This window comes from Electrophorus electricus, chromosome 4 (assembly GCF_041902795.1).
Source record: "Electrophorus electricus isolate QZ-2024a chromosome 4, ASM4190279v1, whole genome shotgun sequence".
NCBI lineage: Eukaryota > Metazoa > Chordata > Actinopteri > Gymnotiformes > Gymnotidae > Electrophorus > Electrophorus electricus.
In genome coordinates this window covers 29,174,956-29,197,039 of record NC_137500.1, presented here as the reverse complement: position 1 = coordinate 29,197,039, position 22,084 = coordinate 29,174,956, and the positions used below count along the sequence as shown (strand labels likewise).

The following is a 22,084-nucleotide window of genomic DNA, read 5'->3' as shown; positions in this document are numbered from 1 at the left end:
TGGTCATCGTAAACACAAGAGATGAATCAGACAGCGGCCGCCTCATCGGGGCCTTAGTCCTTGGAGCTTATCTTGCCAGCGTCTGCTTTATAAACATGCTGCCTCAGAATTTCCAGTCTAAAAACGTGTATACGTGCGTATACATCTGCGGTCGGTTTCATTTCTTTTTTAGCTTTCACACCTTGACAGTCAGGCAATGTTGTAGTAATTTGGCTTCATAGCTAAGCAAGTTCAGGGAGGCTTTGAGGAACCAGCGTGGTGGTTCGCTGGTGTGGAACCAGTGGGCTCCTGGAACCCCCCGCAGGTCAGAAGGGGAACTGCAGCCCTCCGCGGCCCTTGCTCCCTTCCTCATTGGCGCTGACGAGCTTTCAGCATGCAAGAAGCCACTCCAGACACAGCGGCAGATGGAGCAGAGCCGGTCGTGGCCATCACACGCAGAGGAGCTGGCCAGCATCACCTCCACTACACCAGCACCACGCCTCCAACCACCAGCACCACCACCTACCCGCACCATCACTCCCCCCCCCCCCCCATCCATCCACTAGCGCCATTGACACACCAGGCCTCACCCTGCCAGACACACAATGCCCATTTAGCAGGGCAGGCTGGCTGTCCTGGCTCTAATGGGAAAAGAGAATGGATCAGTGTGTAACCCAAGCTGGGTTCTCCGGAGCTCAGGGCTATAGACAAGAAGGGGGAGTCTGGGGGGAACTGGAGGGGGGGTTAAAGGGTCTCTCCGGCAGCCCAGAGAGGAGCCTCCAAGCCCTGAGATGTAGGGAGCCTTCTGCCCCGCAGCGGAGGGCCACGGGAGCACGTCGGCGCATGCATCTGCAGAGCAAGAGGGCCCCACTCCAGGCAGCCGAGCACTCCCGGGGCCGCCCTGGGGCCACAAAAAGGCAGCTCACGCCAGCCAGGGTGGGCTGGCAACACAGAGATGGAGCGAGGGAAAACGAGAGAGATGGGCTGAAGGGGGGGGGGGGGTTGGAGAGAGGGAGAAGAGAGTGAAAAGCAAGAAAAAGGCATGCGCGCACAAGGCTGCGTTAATAGGGAGCTCGACGGCAGCTATTAGCAGCACAGTGGAAAGCATTAATGGTCGGCACTCTCCCTCTCCCCGATGAGAAACGATCGCTCCTGAACTCGCGCTCTCACAACAGCTGGGGCCGGGCGCAGGGCCGCTCCGAGGGCCCGGCTCCATTTGGTGCGGCTCCGGTCATTAGCCCCAGCGTGCCGCAAGGTGGTTGATCTCTCCGCTGCCCCCTCTTCTTAGAAGAGCTACGCACTTAAGTTATTGCTAAAAAAAAACGCGGCGGGTTGGGTAAGTAGCAGGTACGATGGACCCAACTGATTTTCAGACGAGCCTTTCCATGCCTGCGGGGGGCGACGGGAGCCAGCAGGACCGCATGTCGCTCCTCTGATAAAAAAACCAAACCTGCCAAGAGATGACTGTCCTCCACTCTGGGTTTTTTAGATATGGCTTTAACAGACTTGGACTAGTGCGAAGACTACAGTCTGTTCTCAATCTCTTATTTATTCATCTTTGCGACCCTTTCTAACACGTTGTTGTTTTGCTCTTTTTCAAACCCTCACGGCTGGGGTTGGAGTTGGGCAGAGCTAGAGGAACTTGGGGGTGGGGGGGCAGAAGTGCCTTGCTCAAGGGCATATGGCAGCGGCAGGGGTAAAGATCACCCGCCTGATGCTAATAAGCCTCCAGCGGGACCTTAGCATAAGGGGGCAAAGTGACATCAGCACATGCTGCCCCAGCAGTATCCTGCACTCACAGGAAATTACACACCACCAGCCAGAAACCTACAAGTAGATAGCTTTTAGGAAAAAAAACATTCCAGAAAAAAAAAAAAAAAAGTGATAATGTGATGTGCGATCGTTCCATGAGATTACCTCAAAGACTCTTCACACCAGTACTCTGGTGGCCCAGAGAAGACGAGGCGGAGCGGCATCGTGTGCCGGGTGACGTGCTGTTAAAAGCTGTGTCAAGCTGCTCTCTTCTCGCACTCCTGGCCCTGGTGTCAACGCGTAATGAGGCCACGTCCTGTTTATCATCACCGCCGCGCACAGACGTAAACACCACGTCAGAGCCACTGAAACCACGGAGGAGGGGACCCCTGACTGGATATGACCCTTGACATTCTACGCCTGCGGTCGGCCAACGCCCACTGGGACCGGCTTGTTTTGCTCGAGACGCCCCCAGAAGGGCAAGTGATGACATAGCGTCAGCGCGTTACAGCAGCAGAACCTGGGCATTCCCACATCACACTGGCGCTACCCCCCGCCGCGCGCACACTCAGACGACACCACAGCAGGAGGCTGCGAACTCTGGGACATGTGGCAGTCGGTAAACCGTTGACACCAGTGGGGGTGAGACCACAATCGAAAGAACAAAGGGGTTTTTTCTCCGGACAAACCTGTGCTAAACGCAGGCGTTAAATCTTGAGAGCAGAGGTAAGCCACTACTGCAGAAAGCCACGTGTGGCCCAAGAACAGGCTGTGATGAGTCATGTAAACTTCAGGAGAGGCCTGAGTGGACTCATCTGCATGTGTGTTCGTGTTTCTGCGTGCGTGCAGCTTGGAAATCACTTTGGGGCTCCGAGCTGGTGCAAGGCCTTGTCCAACCTCTTCAGGTCTCTGCCTGGATCACACAGCAGCACTGTACAGTCTCCAGATGTCTCTGACTGCAGCCTCTGCATCCAGGACTCTACAAGTTGTGATCAGAAATGTCAAAACTAGTCTGTTCTTGGGCAGGAAGTTGCGGACTGTCTCGAAAGCTTCTCGGAATCAGTAAAATGCAGTGCAAAAGGAACAAAAATGATGTGATGAACAACACTGCCGGGACGGGGGGGCCCCGTCAGATCGAATCTTAAACAACTGCTGGAAACATTTCTCCTCATAAATGCATGATTAAAAACAACAAAAAAAGGGGCCAACAAAAAATCTCAATGCCACAGCAGGTTCTCTCTGTTGTGGGAGAAGCGGTGACCCCAGTCCTGGGGTCATCTCTACTCAGGGGGTCTAGGGTCTCCAAACAGCAGTGCTACAGAAACACAGCTCTACGGAGCGGCCAGCAGCAGTTAGGGTGATCAGGTCAAAACCACCAGCAGCAAAATTACCTAGAGGGCATGGTGTAGAACATTCTAGAGACGCTGCATTCTGCTAGAATCTTACTGGATATATCCTCCAACATTAAAATGGATGCAGAAACTGAGGTCCTGTAACAATAAACAATAAACAATTTAGTATTCAGGTCATTTTGGACACAAGACATCAACAACAACAAGCTATACTGCTGCCTTAGCCAACTGCCACTGCCGAGAAAGTGGGCTTAACCATGAGCACGCAGACGGTGGACAGCGCCTACCACTGAGCGTGCTCAGTTCTGCTCCCGTCTCACTCCAGTAACGGGCAGCATGGTCCTGGAAGAGAGCTGACACCAGCGGGAGTGAAAAGGTAGCACGCGTGCGGGTACTGCATGATTTCAGCGAGTAGCTAAGACTGTGTGCGTGCGTGCGTGCGTGTGGGCATGCAGAGTCATGATTTTAGTGAGTAGGTTTATCTGTGTGCGCGCGTGTGTGTGTGTGTATGAGAAACAGGATGGATGAGTCAGAAATTGAGCACACTCACCCTCGCTTCCTCACACCCAAACCAATGTGCGCACACACACAGCTTTTAAAAAATCATCTATTACCTGTGAAGCTCGTGTGTGTGTGTGTGTGAGCACACACACACACACACACACACACACACACACACACACACACACACGCACCTCTGATTCATGGTGCCTTCATTGAGAGGCTTTCTGAATGAAGGGGGAGCTGTTTACTGAGTAACCTTTTGGCGCCGTGCCAGAGGAGCTGAGGGCTTTTAGTCAGCCCCACATCAAAGGGCCAAGGTTAGGGGCACCAGGCCGCACAAGCTCCAGCTCACTGCTGGCCCAGACGGGAGCTCCCTCGCTGCTCCGATGCCCAGCCGCCACGTGGCCACTGAGCACTTTGTCACAGGACCCTGACGTTGCCCTCCTGGGTCTTCCCGGCTGCGCTAGCATTAGGCCCCTACACGATGGGCCCCTCCTGTTCGCCCTGGCATTAAGACCCCATGCTAATGTTAGGCCTACATGTTGCAGAACACAAACTGCCATCTGGTCCCTAATCAACGCACTGATTAAAAGACATCCAGTGCTTGCCGCATGCTGTACAAACAATTAAGGTTACCGTGTACTGTAGCAGTCACACACACACAGACACACACACACGCACGCACAGAGCAACGTCGTTCCCAAGTGCATTTCCCAGCTGAAAGCTCCTTATGTGGGTGTGATGAGGCTCCATCAACACGATGTTGTCTGCGTGGTAAACAGCCCTGTTGCTCCGGCTGATGGCCGTGGAAACCACCTGATCTGCTAATTACTAAATGTCCACCAAACCTTGGCAGCTTTAATTATAGGAGGAGAACAGAGAGCCCAGGCCCTCTGATGCCACACGAGAGCTCGTGCCTGTGTGTGCTTTGTGTTTTGGCAGAGACTGAGGGCTGGGAGACTGGGAACGCCGTACCGTTTGGTTGGCCCGGGTCGGCCCACGTGCCCCGCCGCTCCGGGGGCCTTAGGGCTGCAGGTGCTCTGGCAAACGCATGTCCCAGATCTTTTGAAGAATAGCTTGCGCTGCCAGACAAGTAGTAGCACTCACATACACCGGCCCCGGACACGTCAGGTGCAGCTGCTAGCGGGCACCAGGAAGGGAGGACCTGGTCTAGCACCCTGTTACACAGGGCATGAAGTAAAGATCGAAAACTAATGCTGTGTGTGTACCTGCTGTATTTATGAAGCGCAAAAGTTTCCAGACCAGACTGCAAATGCTTTAACATTTATACCACGAGAAAAATATATTTTGCCATGAAGAAAGATGAAGCATTACCATGTGGCATGGGCCTGCTTCAGAGGCACTGGGGGACTCACATTAACGAGCATGAAGGTGGTGCCCGCTGCCCAGTGTGAGGAGAGGAACCAGGCCCCAGAGCCTCTAGACACTGCAGGGGACCCTGACCCCTGAACCTGCCGCCTCTCCTATAACAGAGTCTGCAGAACATAGAGGGAGAGGCTGTTCCCATGAGGAGTATCCGCTAACAGCGTCCTGCTAACAAATCGCCATGACAACGTCATTCATAGTGAAGAGGACCCACAAATCTGTGTGTGTGTGTAATATATATATATATATATATATATATATATATATATATATATATATATATATATATATAAAAATAACACACACACAGGCAGTCAGAATCCACACACGGATGTTTAGCAAATGTTTTGATGTTTGAAGCAGCTTTTTTTTTTTTTACAAAGTTTAGTTTTTGATTACATGTGGGCAGTTGTTTGATACATTTAAAATAAAGGCACTGTAGGCACAGTGTAGATCTACTTAAGCAAACAGACAATGCAGAAATTAATTTTGCATGTCATTTCTTGTTATTATTATTATTATATTTTGTAAGATGCAAAAAATCCAACAACATATTGGTGTTATAAATCATCCTGCTCTCTATTTGCATCTGCCATTGAAAACCAGCATCACCCAGCCACTACTAGCCATCACCATAGTCACCATCCAGTTTAACTGAGCACTCTAAATTAAGCTCAAAATGCAGTGGAAACTTTCAGGAGTTGTGTGTTAGTGTGTGAAAACTGAGTCACGATTTAGTGGTATAGCAAAAGCACCAGTGATGAAACGGGTTCATTCTAAATTCTAAATTCAGGCCTACAAGATTAACACACACACACACACACACATTTTATATATATATATATATATATATATATATATATATATATATATATATATATATATATATCTCTCTTTGTTGGCAGGGAAAGAATATTTGCACAGAGGAATGGCCGCTACCATTGGCTAGTCAGGAGTGTGAAAGAGAGCGGGAGAGGGAACAGTGCTGAGCGTGTAAGAAGCCGCTCGTTTTGGTCAGACAGAGCAGTGTGACGCAGCCATCAGGGCTAGAGAAGGACATAAACACAGACGCACGTTCAGTTGTGCGTTTGCTTATGCTTCAGTGCGTTGGTGGTGTGTAACCAGTGATTATAGCGGACATATTTGGGCATTTTGGGGCGGTTGTTTTCTTTTTTGGACTGCCGGTTTATATATGCAGACAGGTGACAAAATAGAATGAAAGGGGAAACTGATGTAGAAGCCGATTGTCGAAAGATTCGCTGCATGACACTTCATACAAAAGTGTGTGTACCATTCTGTGCAGGCTTAGCCGACTTCGATTTTAGATCAAGATGGCAAGAAGAAAAGATCCAAGTGACTGTGGTAGAGGGTCCAGAGCACAAGTGGAAGGGACTTCAGCCACAGAACGCTCACATGGCCATTGTTTGGAAGGGGAACCGGGTCAAACTGACAACACATACACACCTTCCTGAAAGTACCCCTAAGCGCGGGTCTTGCTCGGCCTGGACGTGAAACTCCCGTACGTCCGACGGTGCAGATATAATAAGTGTTAATAAAATTGGATGTTAAAAATATAATAAAAATTAGCCCGTCTGCTCTCAGGGACTAGGAAGGAAATGGCTGCTGTCGAGGCGGCGTATGAACTGGCGGACAGAAAGCGCACGCAGCATTTACGCGAGCGTTTAAATCGTCAACGGACTACCTCTGGAACTCACCTGCCAGCAGCTTTAATGGGCTCTGAACGACTGCGGCGGGGCCGAGGAGCAGGCTGTCTCTATCGTCGCGGAGCTTTCCGAGCTGCATCGGAATGCCAGGGGAAAATGAATCGTTTTCTTAAGTTGTGCAGCTCTTGCTGCTGACGACGGAGTGGCAAAAGGCTGTGCGCCGGCCCGGGACAGCAGCGAGGTAAGACAACACGCCACCAATCCAGCCGGGACATGCCTGGAACACCATCCACCCAAAAATGCTTTTGCTTTTTCCTCTCCGCAGTAAGCGAGCGCATTCTGACTAATTAGCCAAGAATGTCTTCCATGTGGGTCCCACTGACGTCAATACTCTACCTTCCCAGACTCCCTTCATTCCTCGTTTGCGCAATCCTACGCTTTTTTTCTTTTTTTGGGGTGGTTGGCGGGCTCGACAGGTCATGGGATTACAGTGAGGGTGGAACCTCCCTTCACACGATCCCGCCCCCATCTCCCGCTCACTCTCTCTCCCCTGATCCAGCCTCCAGTCCACAAAAGGTTGGCCTCCCTCTGCAGACACGGAAAGAATGCACACTCCAGCCAGGTGTGAAAGGCAAGCCTGCAGCGCTGGTGGCCGACGGTTCCAGGACGAACACCGCGTTACTGAAAGACTCCGGTTCAGCCGCGAGGCCCACCTAAGGCTCTCGCAGTGCTGCGGGCAGAGGCCAGCCACTGCTGAGGAGACAAAATCGAGCAAAGCGAGGCTTTATTTTTAACAACACAATTACATGGGGAAGAACAAACACTGCGCTGTAACTCTCCACTTGTTGTTTAACGTGGGCGTGCGCAGCAGCAGGTGGGCGGAGCTTCTGAGCTTTACGGCAGCAGACGGAAGTACAGTGAAATGCACGGAGAGTGGAACGGAGAAAGCATGTCACTGAAGTCCTCTACCAGACGGCACTTACTCACATGGTGGCATCTTAAGATTCACTAAGAGAGCTTATTAAACACACGACACCCGTCTGCCTCTCTCATCGTCAATCTGCAATAAAACCTTTTCAGGAAGGAGAATGGTCCTTTATGTTTAATATGTATGCAAAAGCAATTATTCTCCAATAGATCAGAGAAGTAAGGAAATTAATTGCACTGTTTAATAATGTAAAAAATTTGAATAAATGTCTTATCTACATATTAAATATAATTTTTTAAATGTCTTGCTAGTCCTGCTGAAATATCTACGTTTCCTCTTAGTTCGGCATAATTCATTTCACTCGAACTGCTGGGAATTTAGTGATGTCTATCTTGTCTTATCTTGTTGACAGTGGAACAGACTCAGGAGGGTTTTAGCCGGAATCCCAGTTTTAAGCAGGCTGTCTCTCATTTCCATATTCATACAGAGCGAGGATCTAGAGGGTTTTTTAGCTGAGCCCATTATGAGCTTATGAGTCTTCGTTCCCATCTGATGTCAACAGTCACCCCAGTAGCAACTAATCCACACGCTAGCCAGATTTAGTCAGAAATCCATTGGCCCACCCACCTGCTGCCGCCACTAGGCCCTCCACCCACCTGCTGAAGCCACTAGGCCCTCCACCCACCTGCTGAAGCCACTAGGCCCTCCACCACCCACCCTAAAATAAACGTCTCCTTGACTTGAGGTAAAATAATGTTGCTCTCCATAATCAGTGTACCCCGCCGCTGTCTCGGCTGGGGTAGAACCACAAGCACATTAACCACTTTGACTAATGACCCTGCCAACAACCTGCTCAGACCTCTCCGGTGATGGGAACACCGACATGGTGGTCCAGTGGAGTTTACCCAGGCTATCTGCCCCAGCGGGAGGTAGGACGCCCCTGACTCACAGAACCAGTGGTTAGCTTGTTTAGCCGCCTGGCTGCTTCCTTTCCCAGATCCATTAATGTTCGTTTGCCTGCAAAACAACAGAAGCAATTCAGGATGGAGGGCGACCCGACCAGCCTTCCTCTTTCCTCGGGCGCTTCCTGAGGGTTACGCTCAGGCCCGCGGCACCCCCAGCGAAAGGGCATCTCGGCCACGCAGCCCGCAGGTCTCGCTTCCTGTCATAAAAGTCTCAGCGTTCTTTTTCTGGTGCTCTTCCCCCGAAACAATAACAGGCCCGTTTTACTTCGCCCTTTTACACGAGCTCATGGCCTCAGCTTCCCTAAAACTGTCTGCAGTGCTGAGAGATAGAGAGGAAGGTGGAAATATGGCAACTTATAACAGAGAAGATAATACATTACACCTTCTACATACTCCACATACATGTACTGGACCAGTCAGCCTTTCTGGCACTATTCAGTAAGCTTCAGCTCTGTATAAAGGCACTAGCACTATAGAGGCCTGACTCCCACCACACCCCCACTGCTGAGACCAGAACCAAGCCCGGCACTGGTCAGGCCTGACACGGGCTTCACCCACACTACCTCAGCTAGGCTCAGTGGGCCTGCGCAGGAGAGACTTACTTATCTATATGCTCAGTCACAATAAGACTTCAGGAAAGCTTACCAACACAAAAGGTAGTGGAAAAATATATTAGTCCTGGTTTGTTTAAAATGTAAAAAGATTATCCATTTAGTCTACTGTATATATTACTGGGCTACTGTTCATTAAATGCAGCTTGCAGCACTACGAATGTTTTACGATGCATAATATTTCTAAATTCAGACAGACAATCCAACAGCGCTTTGTACATAATACAATCAAACAGCGTTAAGAGTCTGATCCATCTGGTTACAGGACATTCGCAATCTTGTTCCCACACCGAAGAGGCAAATGCAATAATAATAGCATGGTCACACAGGGCTATATGACAAGTGGGAGAGACCTATTACTTTCATTGGAGAGATGTTTTAATTATACGTGAGGTTTCAGAAATGGAGTCTCCATGCTGGCAGGCCAGTAATTAGGAAGTCATTGGCTGACAGGTACTGGTGTTCTGGATCCAGGGGGTAACTGCTATGAAAAGGCCTTGCAAATGTAATTACAGGATCATAGTTTCCATTTTAAACCCATGATTGAGTTGAAGTACTGAAATCACACTTTAGCTCGTCCCCATTTAAATTTTTTAGAAATTAACCCCCCTCTCAAACAAACAACTAAACAAATTGTTTAAAAAGTGCTTTAATAGCCACTGAAAAAGCAAAACGGAAATGTGATTGGATTTTTTTGCTCAAATCTCAGCTTAACAATCATTCTCGCTAGGCTCCAAGGCCAAGTAAGAATTCTGTTTAATTTCACAGCTGCTTCAGATACAGAGGGTGATATCCACCAAATTCACATTCAGTGTCACATCTCAACACTGAGGATCCAAAGCACACAGGAGGCAGCTTTCAGTCCCTATAACAGCTAAAACGCCTTTCACATGAAACGGTGTAAAGAGGCATCAAAAGTAGGGGATGGCAGTGCGTGTCAAGAGCTCACGAGCTGCTGTCAGACTGGCTCTCCAGGCAGCTCAGACTTCAGCCCTGAGAACAAAACGTTCCAGTGACTGAATGCCAGTGTTCATCGTGTTCATGGCTCCTGCGAGGGGGCCCTGGCTCAAATTACACACGAGCTCATTAGCACCTTGTGTGCTGAACACTACAGAGCACTATGTTTGTGAAAGGCCGAGCTCAAGCACCTGCGGTGGGCTGCGGTCTTGCAGGGAAAAGACCGGGCTAAGGGTGAGCTGACGCAGGCACACTACAGGGAGCATGTTAGCCCACCACGCAGGCACACACCAGCTGTAAAGACTAGGATGACGCAGTCTTTGTGGCACCATTTTTCAGTACTTTGGACCATAAGACCCAGAGGTGCGTGAGTGATGGAACCTATGAAAGCATGGAGAACACATTGGTCACAATCTAAAGAATAACTCTAGGCAATTTACAATTCAAAAGGGCAAAGGCAGTGTAATTAGGGTGTCAGTGCTTGATGGCAATAGGTGTAGAACACTTAAGAGCAAAAGGCTGGAATGGAGAGGTCAATGTGGGGACCACAAGTCAAAAACCCGGGGACAGAGAGCAGACTGGGAAAACACCCATCATCCTTTGTGGAGCGACAGGAAGATAGCCATGTTTCTGCTGCGTGCTTATGGCCCTCTTTTATTGGTTGTGACATTTTGCACCACAGCTGTGTTTTTCACAACGCTTTTGTTCATTTATGTCAATCACAGCAGTTAAATAAACCCAACAGTGGCTCTCCAACAATCTCATCTCAGCTGTACTTTAATATAGCTCGGTTGGGAGAACACACAAAATGTAACTTGTCAGATTGGAGACATTTCTGTTTTCCTGCATCTGACCTCAGTTACACCACCAAACAGTAATTTCCTCCAACAAATGGGCCCACATGAGTCTTAAACAATTACACCACGCACGTTAAACTGTGTGGGGAGAGGGGAGGGTTATTTTAGTAATACAAGGGCAGACATCCTAAAAGTTTCATTCTTTCAAGTCAACTCTTGGCTTGGGTTGCTGAACACCAGGCCGTGACGTTAAAGTTCATTTTCCATCTCCAGCACCGAGAGGTTCCCGAGTCTTAATAATCAAGGGTGGAAAGGCGGTCATTTCTACTAGAGCAGAACTCCAAGGCATCTGTGGCACTCGTGCTCGGCCCCACGTTCTGTCTGGTCTCCACGCTGACGTCAGGGGGAAAGAGCCCCGGGCGGAATTACACTGGAAAACCCAATAATCTGGGATGATGCTTTACAATCTCATCAGTTTTTCTTATTACGGCATGATTTCCTTTAGATTAGTGCAACAAGGACCACAGGCCCATTGGGAAAACAACACCACAGCGCTGACAATAAGTGGAAAAACAAGAACATTTTTCCCCCATCCCCAATCCACTACGTTGACATCAGAGGCGGGAAATTCAGGACATTGAGAATAAACAGAACAGTGCAAAAGGGATTCAGCTCGATCTAGCCGGTGAAGATATTTCACAATAATGTTTATGCATATCTGCTAAAGCCTGCCCTGAAATTGGATAACAGCTGTGTGTATGAAGCTGGGAACTCACTAAGCAGTTCTGGTCCTTGGTTCATCCACAGCTCATTTCATGCAAACAGCAGCACCACAGTAGAATCCGAGATGGCTTCTACCTTGAGGTCATTAAGCTTCTTGAACAACTGACTTCTGTGCCTCAAGAATACAAATGCAGCCCCACGCATATTTATAAATAGCTCTTATGCAAGTGGCCTGGTCTCCACTTGATGTCTTTACCCAGTCCCGCATGAGCTCTTCCGTCCAATACACAGACACGCATCTGCATGCACACGAGCATGCGTCACAAACAATGACAGGACATGAAACAGAGAAGACTGCCATACAGTGTCACAGAGGACCCCGTATCAGGCCCGGACCCCCACACAGAGGATACCGCATTAGGCCCGGCGGTTGAGGCGGATCAAGCGACACCACCACTGGCGGCTTTACAGAGACCTGTCGGACCGAACCACACCGGCACAGCACGCTTGCGAACTCTGCCAGCAGGGAAGTTCATTAATGTCATCACGTCTGAGGCAGCAGGGCTGAAGTGCTCGTTATGACAGGCGCTAATTAAACCTGCCCTGTGAAGCATTGCGACCCTGAGATCACGACCGTGCCAGCCCGCTTGAACACACCCGTGCGGAGGTCAACACCAATGCAAAGTGGCTCTGGCCACGCTCCAACAAATACATTCTGGTACAAATTTAGAAACGGTAAAAGAATTATTTGAGAGAAATAATTATATCAAATTTAAACAAATTTTCCACTTGCCTCATAGGCATGTAATCAGCCATAACATGGTTTGCTTTCATTAGTTTTTAACATAACCCAACATTACCAATTTCATTGCAAATTGCCATCTTGAAGTTAGTTGTTATGCAAGTTAGCCATGTAGCTGCTCTATAAAAACTGAAGAAACATTTGTGCATCAACATTTCATGACTGAGTACATTAATGTAAATGGAAATGTGTAAATTTCCCCCCACCCCCACACCATTACTTTAACAACTATTTTACAGGTTACTGCTACATAGAATGGTCAGATACTAGAACTAGAATTATGATATGAATGGCAAAAGACGTTAAAGACTAAATAAATAATGAAGCCCAAATAAATCTCATAGTATATGCAACAACTGTATTGAAAAAAACATTCCCCTGTGAACATAGACACATTTGTGTACACATGGGCAGCCTTCCAATAAGATGAAACAAATGTCTCATCACGCAAGTATCAACAAACATGTCTGTATGTGATATGTTTTCAGTTAGAGTCACACTGGCTCATTAGGAGATTTATGGAGTGTTGCCCAAATAAACTTAAGTGGGGTAGATTTTCAGGATTTGATTTATTCTAACGGTAGAATCAAACACACATGCCCCTAACACAGGTCTGACTCGGGGGGGTGGGGGGGGGGACGACATTCTGAAATATTGAATTTCTTGGGCTGATATAACAACCAATAATTAGCGTCTTCTTGTGGTCGCTATCAATATCATTAACCAATAAGTTTAGCTTTACGCATTTTAAAGCAACTTTAAACAACACAAAGGGGTACAAAAATGATTACATTTTATTGTCTAACCTTTCTCAAATGTTAATTGCCATTTTAAGTCTTGAACTGGTGTGGTTATAAAAGAGCTTATGGTAGGAAAGCCCCCAGAAAAAAGAAACAAAACACACACCTGCAAAACTACACAGTCACCACCAGATACTTCGCTTAATGAGCAAATAGTGAAATACAAAAACATTAAACCTGATGTTAAAATTATTCCAAACACAGGTTTCATTTTACAAAAGAAAACCATCTTGCCCAACTGCAGTCATTGAATCACTGGACTGCTAAACCCCACACCGAAGTGTGACTGAAAATATTTTCCCAGCTGTAAGAGCCATTTCCTATTGGAGAACGGCACCCTAGTCTGGCATCAGCGAGGGGGAAAGGGTGTGGGAGGATGACCCAACTTACTGCAGGTGGTTACTCGCTATGACCTATAAGATAGTCACACTTTATCAGAACGGAACCTGATTTTCTGTGTGTGAAGTCAAAGCACATAAAACATTTTCACTTTACAAGGGGTTGGTGTGGGGTGCTGAGGGCATGTGAGGTCATGTCAGCACCGGCAGTGCTCCGCGGGCTTGTCCGCGGCCGCTGCGGGAACCAAGGTGGTGGCTGACGACCCACATGACTTCCACACTCAAACACTTCCAAGGCTCCCGATGACAATCGCGCTTACCTCGCTTTCCAAAATTCCAAAAGTCAAGAACTGCTTGTTTACATCTGGCTGGTGTAAGTGGGTGACTAATGCGTGCACCGTTCTGCCTTCCCAAAGTGGACTTACCTGGCCACAATGGATGACTGTGCTGAGTTAAAGCGTGAGATCACGGGAGCTGTGCTGGATTAACTCCTGAGATCACGGGAGCCAAGCACGAGATCACGGGAGCTCAGCTGGGCTAACTCGTGAGATCGCGGGAGCCGAGCTCCTTCCGTGCAGAGCCAGCGGAGTCATGCTTCGGCTCACTGGACCACAGGCCCAGGTCCTGCCGTCGGTCACATCCCCCTCAACCCCCACTGGCCACTGCCTGAATGAGCTGCCACACCGCCTGTGCCCGAGTTCAGTCCTGCCCACCACGTAAAGACCTGTAACGCATGCAGATCTGTTTCAGTACAGTTTTACTCCAAGGGCTGGAGAGTAGATGGCCGGTGTCTCTGCAGGAGAAGGAAGGGATAGCAGCACTTGGCTTGTTAACAGCACTGCACTTTGACACATGGTGCTGGCAGACAGAGTTCGCCTGGTTAACGATGGAGAGGACCTTTTTAACGCCAGCACTACTCAGTACTCAAGGGGCCTTGCATGAGTCGCTCACCTCAAGCCAGCTCTACTCAGCCACTTACAAGCTACATATTTAGACAACACAATTCCACTTCATCTCCTCTTGAAGAAATCTGACACTAGGTCCTTAACCAGTACAGTCTTTTGCAGTAAACGTGAAGACAGCTGCACGGCCAGTTCAGGAAGAGCTCCAAGTTGACCAACATGGAACACAGTCAGCTTTACTGAACCTGATCTTCAAGCATTACCGGACGTCAATGTCACCAAAAACATTTTTTACATAATGCCTAGTGCCACTGGGCCGCAATGAGGGCCACAGGAGTTAATGCGACACTAACCGTTTCACGATATGCCGATGCGTGTTGTTCTATAGATGCTGGAAGGAGAGAATGACCGCTGCCTTCCTCCCAGCCTGTCCATCAGAAGGCTTTAAAGCTGCACTGCAGAAAGCCATTAACCCCTGTCTGTGACCCTGCACCCTCCGGTGGATCTCGCGCCAGCCTTTACTTAACAGGGAGGATCCGCGTTTGAGCAACGTCCACCGCGCTCTCGTCTGAGGCGGGAGCTCGGCCAGCGCAGAGGAAGACTTCGGTTCTTATCTTCTGTCTCTTATGTGCTTTCCTTTAAGGAACAGCTTTATCCAGAGAGGACAAGACACCACTGCAAAGGAGGAAAAGAACTAAGAATTATGGGTAGCCTTTTTGCACATTAGCTCAGTCAGAGAAAACTGCTAGCTTGTCCGGGTATGTTCCCTAACAACTCATCCATTTTATTGCTTCATTTGGGGCTGCACTGTTTTCTGTCTGGCTGGGGGGTCTTTATTTCTTTTAGAGGAATCATTCACAATAACAATAGTCAAAGAGCCACGAATCAAAATGCAGTGTAAGAGGGATGAAAAAGCAGCATGGTGGCTGGGGTCAACTTCATTTCCCGAGAACGTGCCGTGCGGCTGTGCTGTGAGCCAGCATGGAGAAGGAGCAGGTTGGTAAGTAGCGTCAGTGCCTTGGCAAATGGAGGGAACGATTCCTCAGCTCCGGCGCTGGCACCGGCGAATGTCGCGTTAGCATCTACAGGTCGGCGGGCTCACTCAACCACCATCCTGCGGAGCAGTGAGGGGCAGGAATTTGCGGAAAGGCCAGTGCTGCCACGGAGACAGAAAGCTGCCTGGGGAAAGACAACAGCAGCCCTCCACCCCAGGCCTCCGGGGAACAAAGGAGTCCAATGAAGCTGTCAGACTCAAACGAAAACACTTGGTAGGGGGAGAACGCAGGGGGTGTGGTACTGCCATACGGCCCACAGCTGTTTTCCAAAACAGAGAGAGATACAGAAGGAGATACAGAAGGGGGGAGAGAGAGAGTGAGAGAGAGAGTGAGAGAGCGAGAGAGAGAGCGAGAGAGAGAGAGCGAGAGAGAGAGAGAGCGAGAGAGAGAGAGAGAGAGAGAGCGAGAGAGAGAGAGAGAGAGAGAGAGAGAGAGAGAGAGAGAGCCAGCCAGTGGAATGCTTTAGGGCTTATAAAGCACGGAGGAGGATAAGATCCAGGCATGATACACGCACGCGTGAACCCACACACAAAAGGCCAAGCTGTATCCAACCACCCACACAAACTCACAGATATAGTTACACCAATACACACTGACACCTTATGAACTCAAATATTTAACCAGGCTAGATATTTCAAGACACTACTTTGGCCTGAATTACTTCCAAAAAGCAGATACAGAACATGGAGTGACACATTTTCATAAATCACACACTTCTGAGTATGAACCAATAGCTGATAAAACTGTTTATGCCTTAAAATCTTGGCTGTGTTTTTCTTAGCTGTTGTACTTTTAACAAACCTTGGTGCAAAAAATGATTTCATGAGAAAATGCTTCATGTAAACAGGTCAATGAGATCTAGAACAGAGTAACAGATAGACAACACAAAACACTAATACTTACACATTTACATCAACACATCCAGTCCATGCAGGTTGGAGTTTACAACACAAGAACTTGCATTATAGGCAACAGTATTGTCTAGACATGTTGAACCACTGAACTGCAAATCAGTTCCCTCTTTCTAAAGTAGGGAGATAATCTGAAGACACGTCAGTCATTTCCTGGTAGCAAATCCAATAACCACAGACCCACAATGAGGCAGAATTTTACTGCCCTCAGTCAAGCCAATTACCAGCACATGTTGGGATCACCACCAATCAAATTCATTCACTGTGAAACACGTGATGCCCACCACCAATCTGATTCACTCACTGTGAAACATGTGGTGACAACCACCAATCGGATTCACTTACTGCAAAACTGCAGCATGTCCAGCCATACGCAAAGAATTCAAGACATCTGGAATGAGACTCCTAAGCGAATACACCCAGTTCCCCTAAAATAAATGACATGGAAAGCTGATACATTACACATATGGAAAGGAAGAAAGGGGGAAAAAGAGCCACACTTGTGGAGGAGGTACAGACTCGTAACAGTAATGAAGTCTGCTCGGTTCCAGCTGTGCTAGCTTCCATACGGCTGCAGGAAATGGCTCTATCTCAGCAGGACAATAGCAAAGGCATCAAGCTATTCTACCGTTTCCCTTCGCTTTGTATGGGGGGTGTGGGTTGTCCCCCCTTCCGCAGCATTTTCCTCCCACATTTTTAAATGGCTCAGGAGAGGAGAATGCCTTCATGAGAAAGACAGAGGGGGAGAGAGAGAGGGAAGAAAGAGACAGAGAAAGGTGACTCCTCAGTAGAATTCTATCCAATAACTTATCTACTTAAACCAGTGGCTCCTAATGCAGGTGTATTGCTACCTGCCAGGGTTGATTCTTTAATCACAGTCCTTGCAATAACAAACAATAGCCAGAGAACATGTCTGTTATTACTGTCAAACAGATGAATGTACTTGAAGAAATCCCCAGTGCTTCTATATATGGAGCTATTTTAAGTCCTGGGCTGACAGTATGATTGATGTGGGTCCGCAGGGCAGAGCCGGGCCTCTGTCCAGGACCACGCAGCTTTAAACAGATAAGAGAGGAGATTCCATGGCTCTCTACACTTATCTGTAGTAAAGAGATGAACAGCGGGAGGCCTGGTGCTCCATCAGGCCAGAGATAAGCGCCCTCGGCCCCCGCAAACAACCGGTGGAAAGGCGGCCTAAACGCCATCAAAAGACATACAGCAGAGTCAGGAAAGCATTGCACAGGCCTGGGGCAGATAGGTGAGATCTCAGGCCAGCCGAGCAGGAGACAACCAGGGTTGGGGCAGATAGGTGAGATCTCAGACCAGCCGAGCAGGAGACAACCAGGGTTGGGGCAGATGGGTGAGATCTCAGACCAGCCGAGCAGGAGACAACCAGGGTTGGGGCAGATGGGTGAGATCTCGGACCAGCCGAGCAGGAGACAACCAGGGTTGGGGCAGATGGGTGAGATCTGAGCAGCCGAGCAGGAGACAAGCAGGGCAGGGGCAGATAGGTGAGATCTCAGGCCAGTCGAGCAGGAGACAAGCAGGGCTGGGGCAGATAGGTGAGATCTCAGAGCAGAGGCAAGCACAAGACATAAATAACTCTTTAATTTTGAACAAACTCTCCATAAAAGCATTTACAAACATGGCTGTCCGTCACCAGCCCTCACCCCCCAGCCAGTGCACTCTGAGTATTATCTGCCTCCCACATGGCATATTCTCGTTCCCGGCAGAAACACATCTCCCTTCCTGCTCTCTTTTTGATGTTCAAAAGGTAGAGGGGGGGGCCCAATTTATCACCTTAAAGAGATCTCACAGGAGCACTCCATTTGCATGGCTGGGTGAAGGTCGAGCGCGCTTTCATCTCACCGATTCTGTGCTGGGTCGATTGTTGGGAAAGGTCGCAGACTTCACGACTCGCCAGAGGGACCAAGGGCCCGCTTAAACACACCTGAGGGAGCTGCCAATAAAGGAGGTCAAGAAGAAGCCATACCCACTTCTGACTTGGTTACGCCCCTTCAGACAGCAGCAACTTACACTGGCCTCCTACGGCTTTAGATCTGTTTTCACTATATATGGAAATGTCCCTCATTGTTGGTGCCAGGTATTTTAATGAGCGTGCACCTGTGGGCAGACCCAGGGATTAAGCCCAACAATAACCCTTTGCTTGTCTTCTATTATTGAATCCTCTCTGCTAGAAGAACACCATGGGGTGTTGCCATCCTGAGAGGAAAGCAAATGGGTGTTCCTTTCTCTGAATCACGTCATCCTGAACTCAGAAATACTTGCTGCCAACAACTCGTCATGACCACGACTAGGTGCTCTCAGCTGCAATCACCGGAAAGCTCAAACAAGTGCCGTGCCCTGCTCTCTGATGTCGAGTACGGGTGTGCACTGGGCCGTGGCCGACATGCCTGACACGTGGTTGCAAGATGTCGCACAATGTCGCAAGCCAGCATGCCGTTCGGCAGGAAGGCGTTATGCGCCATCTCAAACCACAAACGGCAGCATCCTCACCCAATGCGTAGCCCCGTCACTCCTCCGTGGCAACCCAGCCACCTGCTCCGGTCTACTGCCACACCTCACCTGGGGCACCCATGTGGGCCAGAAGATCTTAGAAGCTCTAGACAAGCAAAATTTAGAAATCTGTGTATGCCCAATCTAAAGAACCGTGGAGAAATGCCAAAACCAAAAATGAGAGGATGGATTCCCGTGTTTCCTCAGCACAATGACCTTATACTGAGATGACCCTCCACAAGGCTACAACCCACCAATGGTACTTGGAATCTAAATGTCATTACTGGCTGCCAGGAAACAGCAAGGAAGAGAAGAATAGTCTGACCTGTACTTTAGGTCTCGGAAAAGATCATTTGTACCAAAAATTCCAAGGGCGTTTACATGTCTTTGTTTGGCTGTACAAGTAGAATATTTTGCCCCGCAAAAAAGCAGAGGACTACATGGGCGGAGCCTCAACACAAACCCTGCCCCTCGTACTCTGGCTCATGGATTATTACTTTATTTGGTTCTATTCCAACAAACCCTCCAGACATCAAAGCACTTCTTGAAACATGACAACGCAATGTATTTATGCAAGGAGAAATCCAGGCAGGCACCGGCCAACCGAAGCAGGGCAGAGCACAAAACATACCAGCTAGCTACACTCAGGCTGGGGAGAGAAAGAGCACCATCAGCACTGGCACGTATGCCGGAGCGTTCTATAAGGCACTCACAAAGAGCAAGCACAGGGCAGGCACGAAAACAAATTAAACGAGAAGGGGGGGGGAGGAGTGCTTAACATATGCCCTAGAAAAACGTGTTACGGAAAAATGACATCATTAAGGACGCTCTGCAAGTCAAAGGAACAGGAAGCAAGAAGCAGGGTAACCTGTGAAGAAACTTCTCATAAAAAACAAACATTTTTTAAAAAAAGAGAGAGAGAGAGTGCGAGAGAAAGAGAGAGAGAGAGAGAAAAGAAGAAGGAAAAAAGGTGTTGACTATTTTAAAAGCGCCCGTTTGCATCTGGCCGCAGGGCTTTGAAGTGTGCACCGTTTCCTGTGCGCTGGTTAACCGTGTGGCCCCATCGGGAGCGGCCTCGCTGCTCGGGCCCAGCCGACGAGCTCAAAAGCGCGAGCGGCTCTTGACGTGCGCTCGCCGCAATGAGACAACACTCCTTAACAGCTGCATGTGCAGCACATGCAAGAACGAAGGAAGAATGTTGTTAACTTTGAAATTAAAATCTTTTTCCAATCGCACTAGGCCTCGCTGTCCTGGCTGTGGGTTTTAGTAGCTCTCTGGGGGCCACGACCACCTCCTACCCCAGAAGAACAGCCAGCAGTCGACAAAAGCCTTTATATACAAATTATAAGAGCCACGTGTAGATTTGAAGATGCTGTTATTAAAACCTTCAAATCGATCTCGTGAACTTGCTGCTTTAGAATTTACTCCTATTCACTGAACTGTGAATTTCCCAAAGCAAAGGGAGTCTATAAATGCAGCACAAAGATGCTCTGTGAGCACATTTCCTCCTCCAAAGAGATTAGACAAATTAGATGCTATGGAAACTGTATGAATGAGGCAACAACAGCAGATGCATCTCATTGCCCTGTTGGAATTTCCATTGTTCTCCGAAGACTCCGTTTAGGCCATTTACCCTCTTGTGGTCCGCCTACAAATCTATGTTTCCATTGAGAAGAATTTTCCAGATTAGCTGACAAGTAATAAGAGCAACATTTCTGTGACCTATCGAAACTCAGAACTCAGATCATCATGGGGCGGAGACCTAGAAAATACTAACTGATGTTTCCCCTCAAGCAGACTGGCCCAACGACCTCAAGAGTGAAACAGTGCTGTTGTCTTAGCAGCCCACGTTCGGAAAGCAGGTCCATGTGATGCACCAAAAACAAAACAACAATAATACAACCTAATGGTATCAATACGACTCCTGTGCTCATGTTCCAGTACCACTCCACTCACGCCCCTCCCCCAACATGCCCATAATAAGACTGATGAGAGACTAAGCTTATGCCCTGAACATGACTGACTTTACAAGCCCCAGAGATTCGACAGCCTGTGTAATCCCAGTCTGCCGGTTTTTAAATAACTACCAGCCCAGGGCGTTACGCAGCTGGACGTAAAGAGGTCGACGGACAGGCACTTGCCTCGTCTGACCCCGGCGAGGTCCTATCAGTGATGGCCCGACGCGTTCACTCATGCGTTTCACAGACAAGGGCTACGTGGCCAGCCGGCTCGGTCGAGTAGGGTCAGCTGAAAAAGACGCTTCGCCTCTGAAACAGCAGCCTCTTCAGACCCTCGGGAGCTCATGCCGTCGGCGAGGATGCGTCATACCTGCGGGGAACACAGCTTCACACTGCCACGACAGCTCGAGCGGTGAATGCCTACGAGATTACACCCATTAAACATTACACATTTAAAAATATCCGTGACAGAACGCTGATTGACAGCAGTAAAAGGAAGTTACATATTGGCATCGGTTTTAATTTGCAGACAATGCTGCTGACCATAAGAGAAAAACAAAGAGACAACACGCCCAGCTTTCAACTAATGGAACTGTATCCCTCAAATATATGCAGTTCCCCTTACACACGAATGTCTTATTTCCTGCACTGGAGCGTTCCATCTTATTAGTCATGATTAAACATAATTAGAATAACAAATAGCCATATCAATGAACAAAACTGCTTAATCAATGCATAAAATCTGATTTCTTGTTGCTGGAGCGCAATTACATGCAGCACTTAAAAATATCAAATCGCAGAATGAATTTTCAGAGCATGAGCCCTTGCCGAACAGTTTGGATCAGTTTCTCGTTCTGAAATCTAATAGTCTCCAGGATAAATACGATGCCGAACACTACCCACAAACTTGTCATGAATTATTCAAAACCATCTGCTACCAAACAGGAGCTGAGCACAGATTTAGGGATACTTTCGAATCTTTGAGCTCTCCCTCACCCGGTGGGCACAGGTCCCCCGAAACAAGTGTTTCCATCCTGGGAATGTGGTGTAGCGCCCCCCTCGCCTCACTCCCATACACCCCCCCAGACATGCCACCATCCAAACGGGGAGTGCAGGAACGGCCGAGCAGAGACGGACACCAGTCCGTTATGGAGACAGTGAGAACGCACACTATGCGAACGCT

At 48.6% G+C, this 22,084-nt stretch overlaps 1 protein-coding gene across 10 annotated transcripts in view; it reads right to left on the bottom strand.

The window, feature by feature from the left end:
* The window catches only part of hdac4 (histone deacetylase 4), a 110,898-nt gene that overhangs the window by 74,613 nt on the left and 14,201 nt on the right, over nt 1–22,084 (bottom strand). For 2 of the 10 annotated variants that reach the window (XM_081713136.1, XM_081713140.1), the window contains exon 1: nt 6,689–7,023. The exons of 2 other annotated variants lie outside the window; for them this stretch is intronic. In XM_081713136.1, coding sequence (XP_081569262.1) covers nt 6,689–6,776 — 88 coding nt within the window. In that variant the 5' untranslated portion in view covers nt 6,777–7,023. Of the gene's footprint in view, nt 1–6,688; nt 7,032–16,418; nt 16,572–22,084 lie in introns of those variants that run through there. 6 more of the 10 variants (XM_081713135.1, XM_081713138.1, XR_014123360.1 and 3 more) reach the window with 5 other exon arrangements.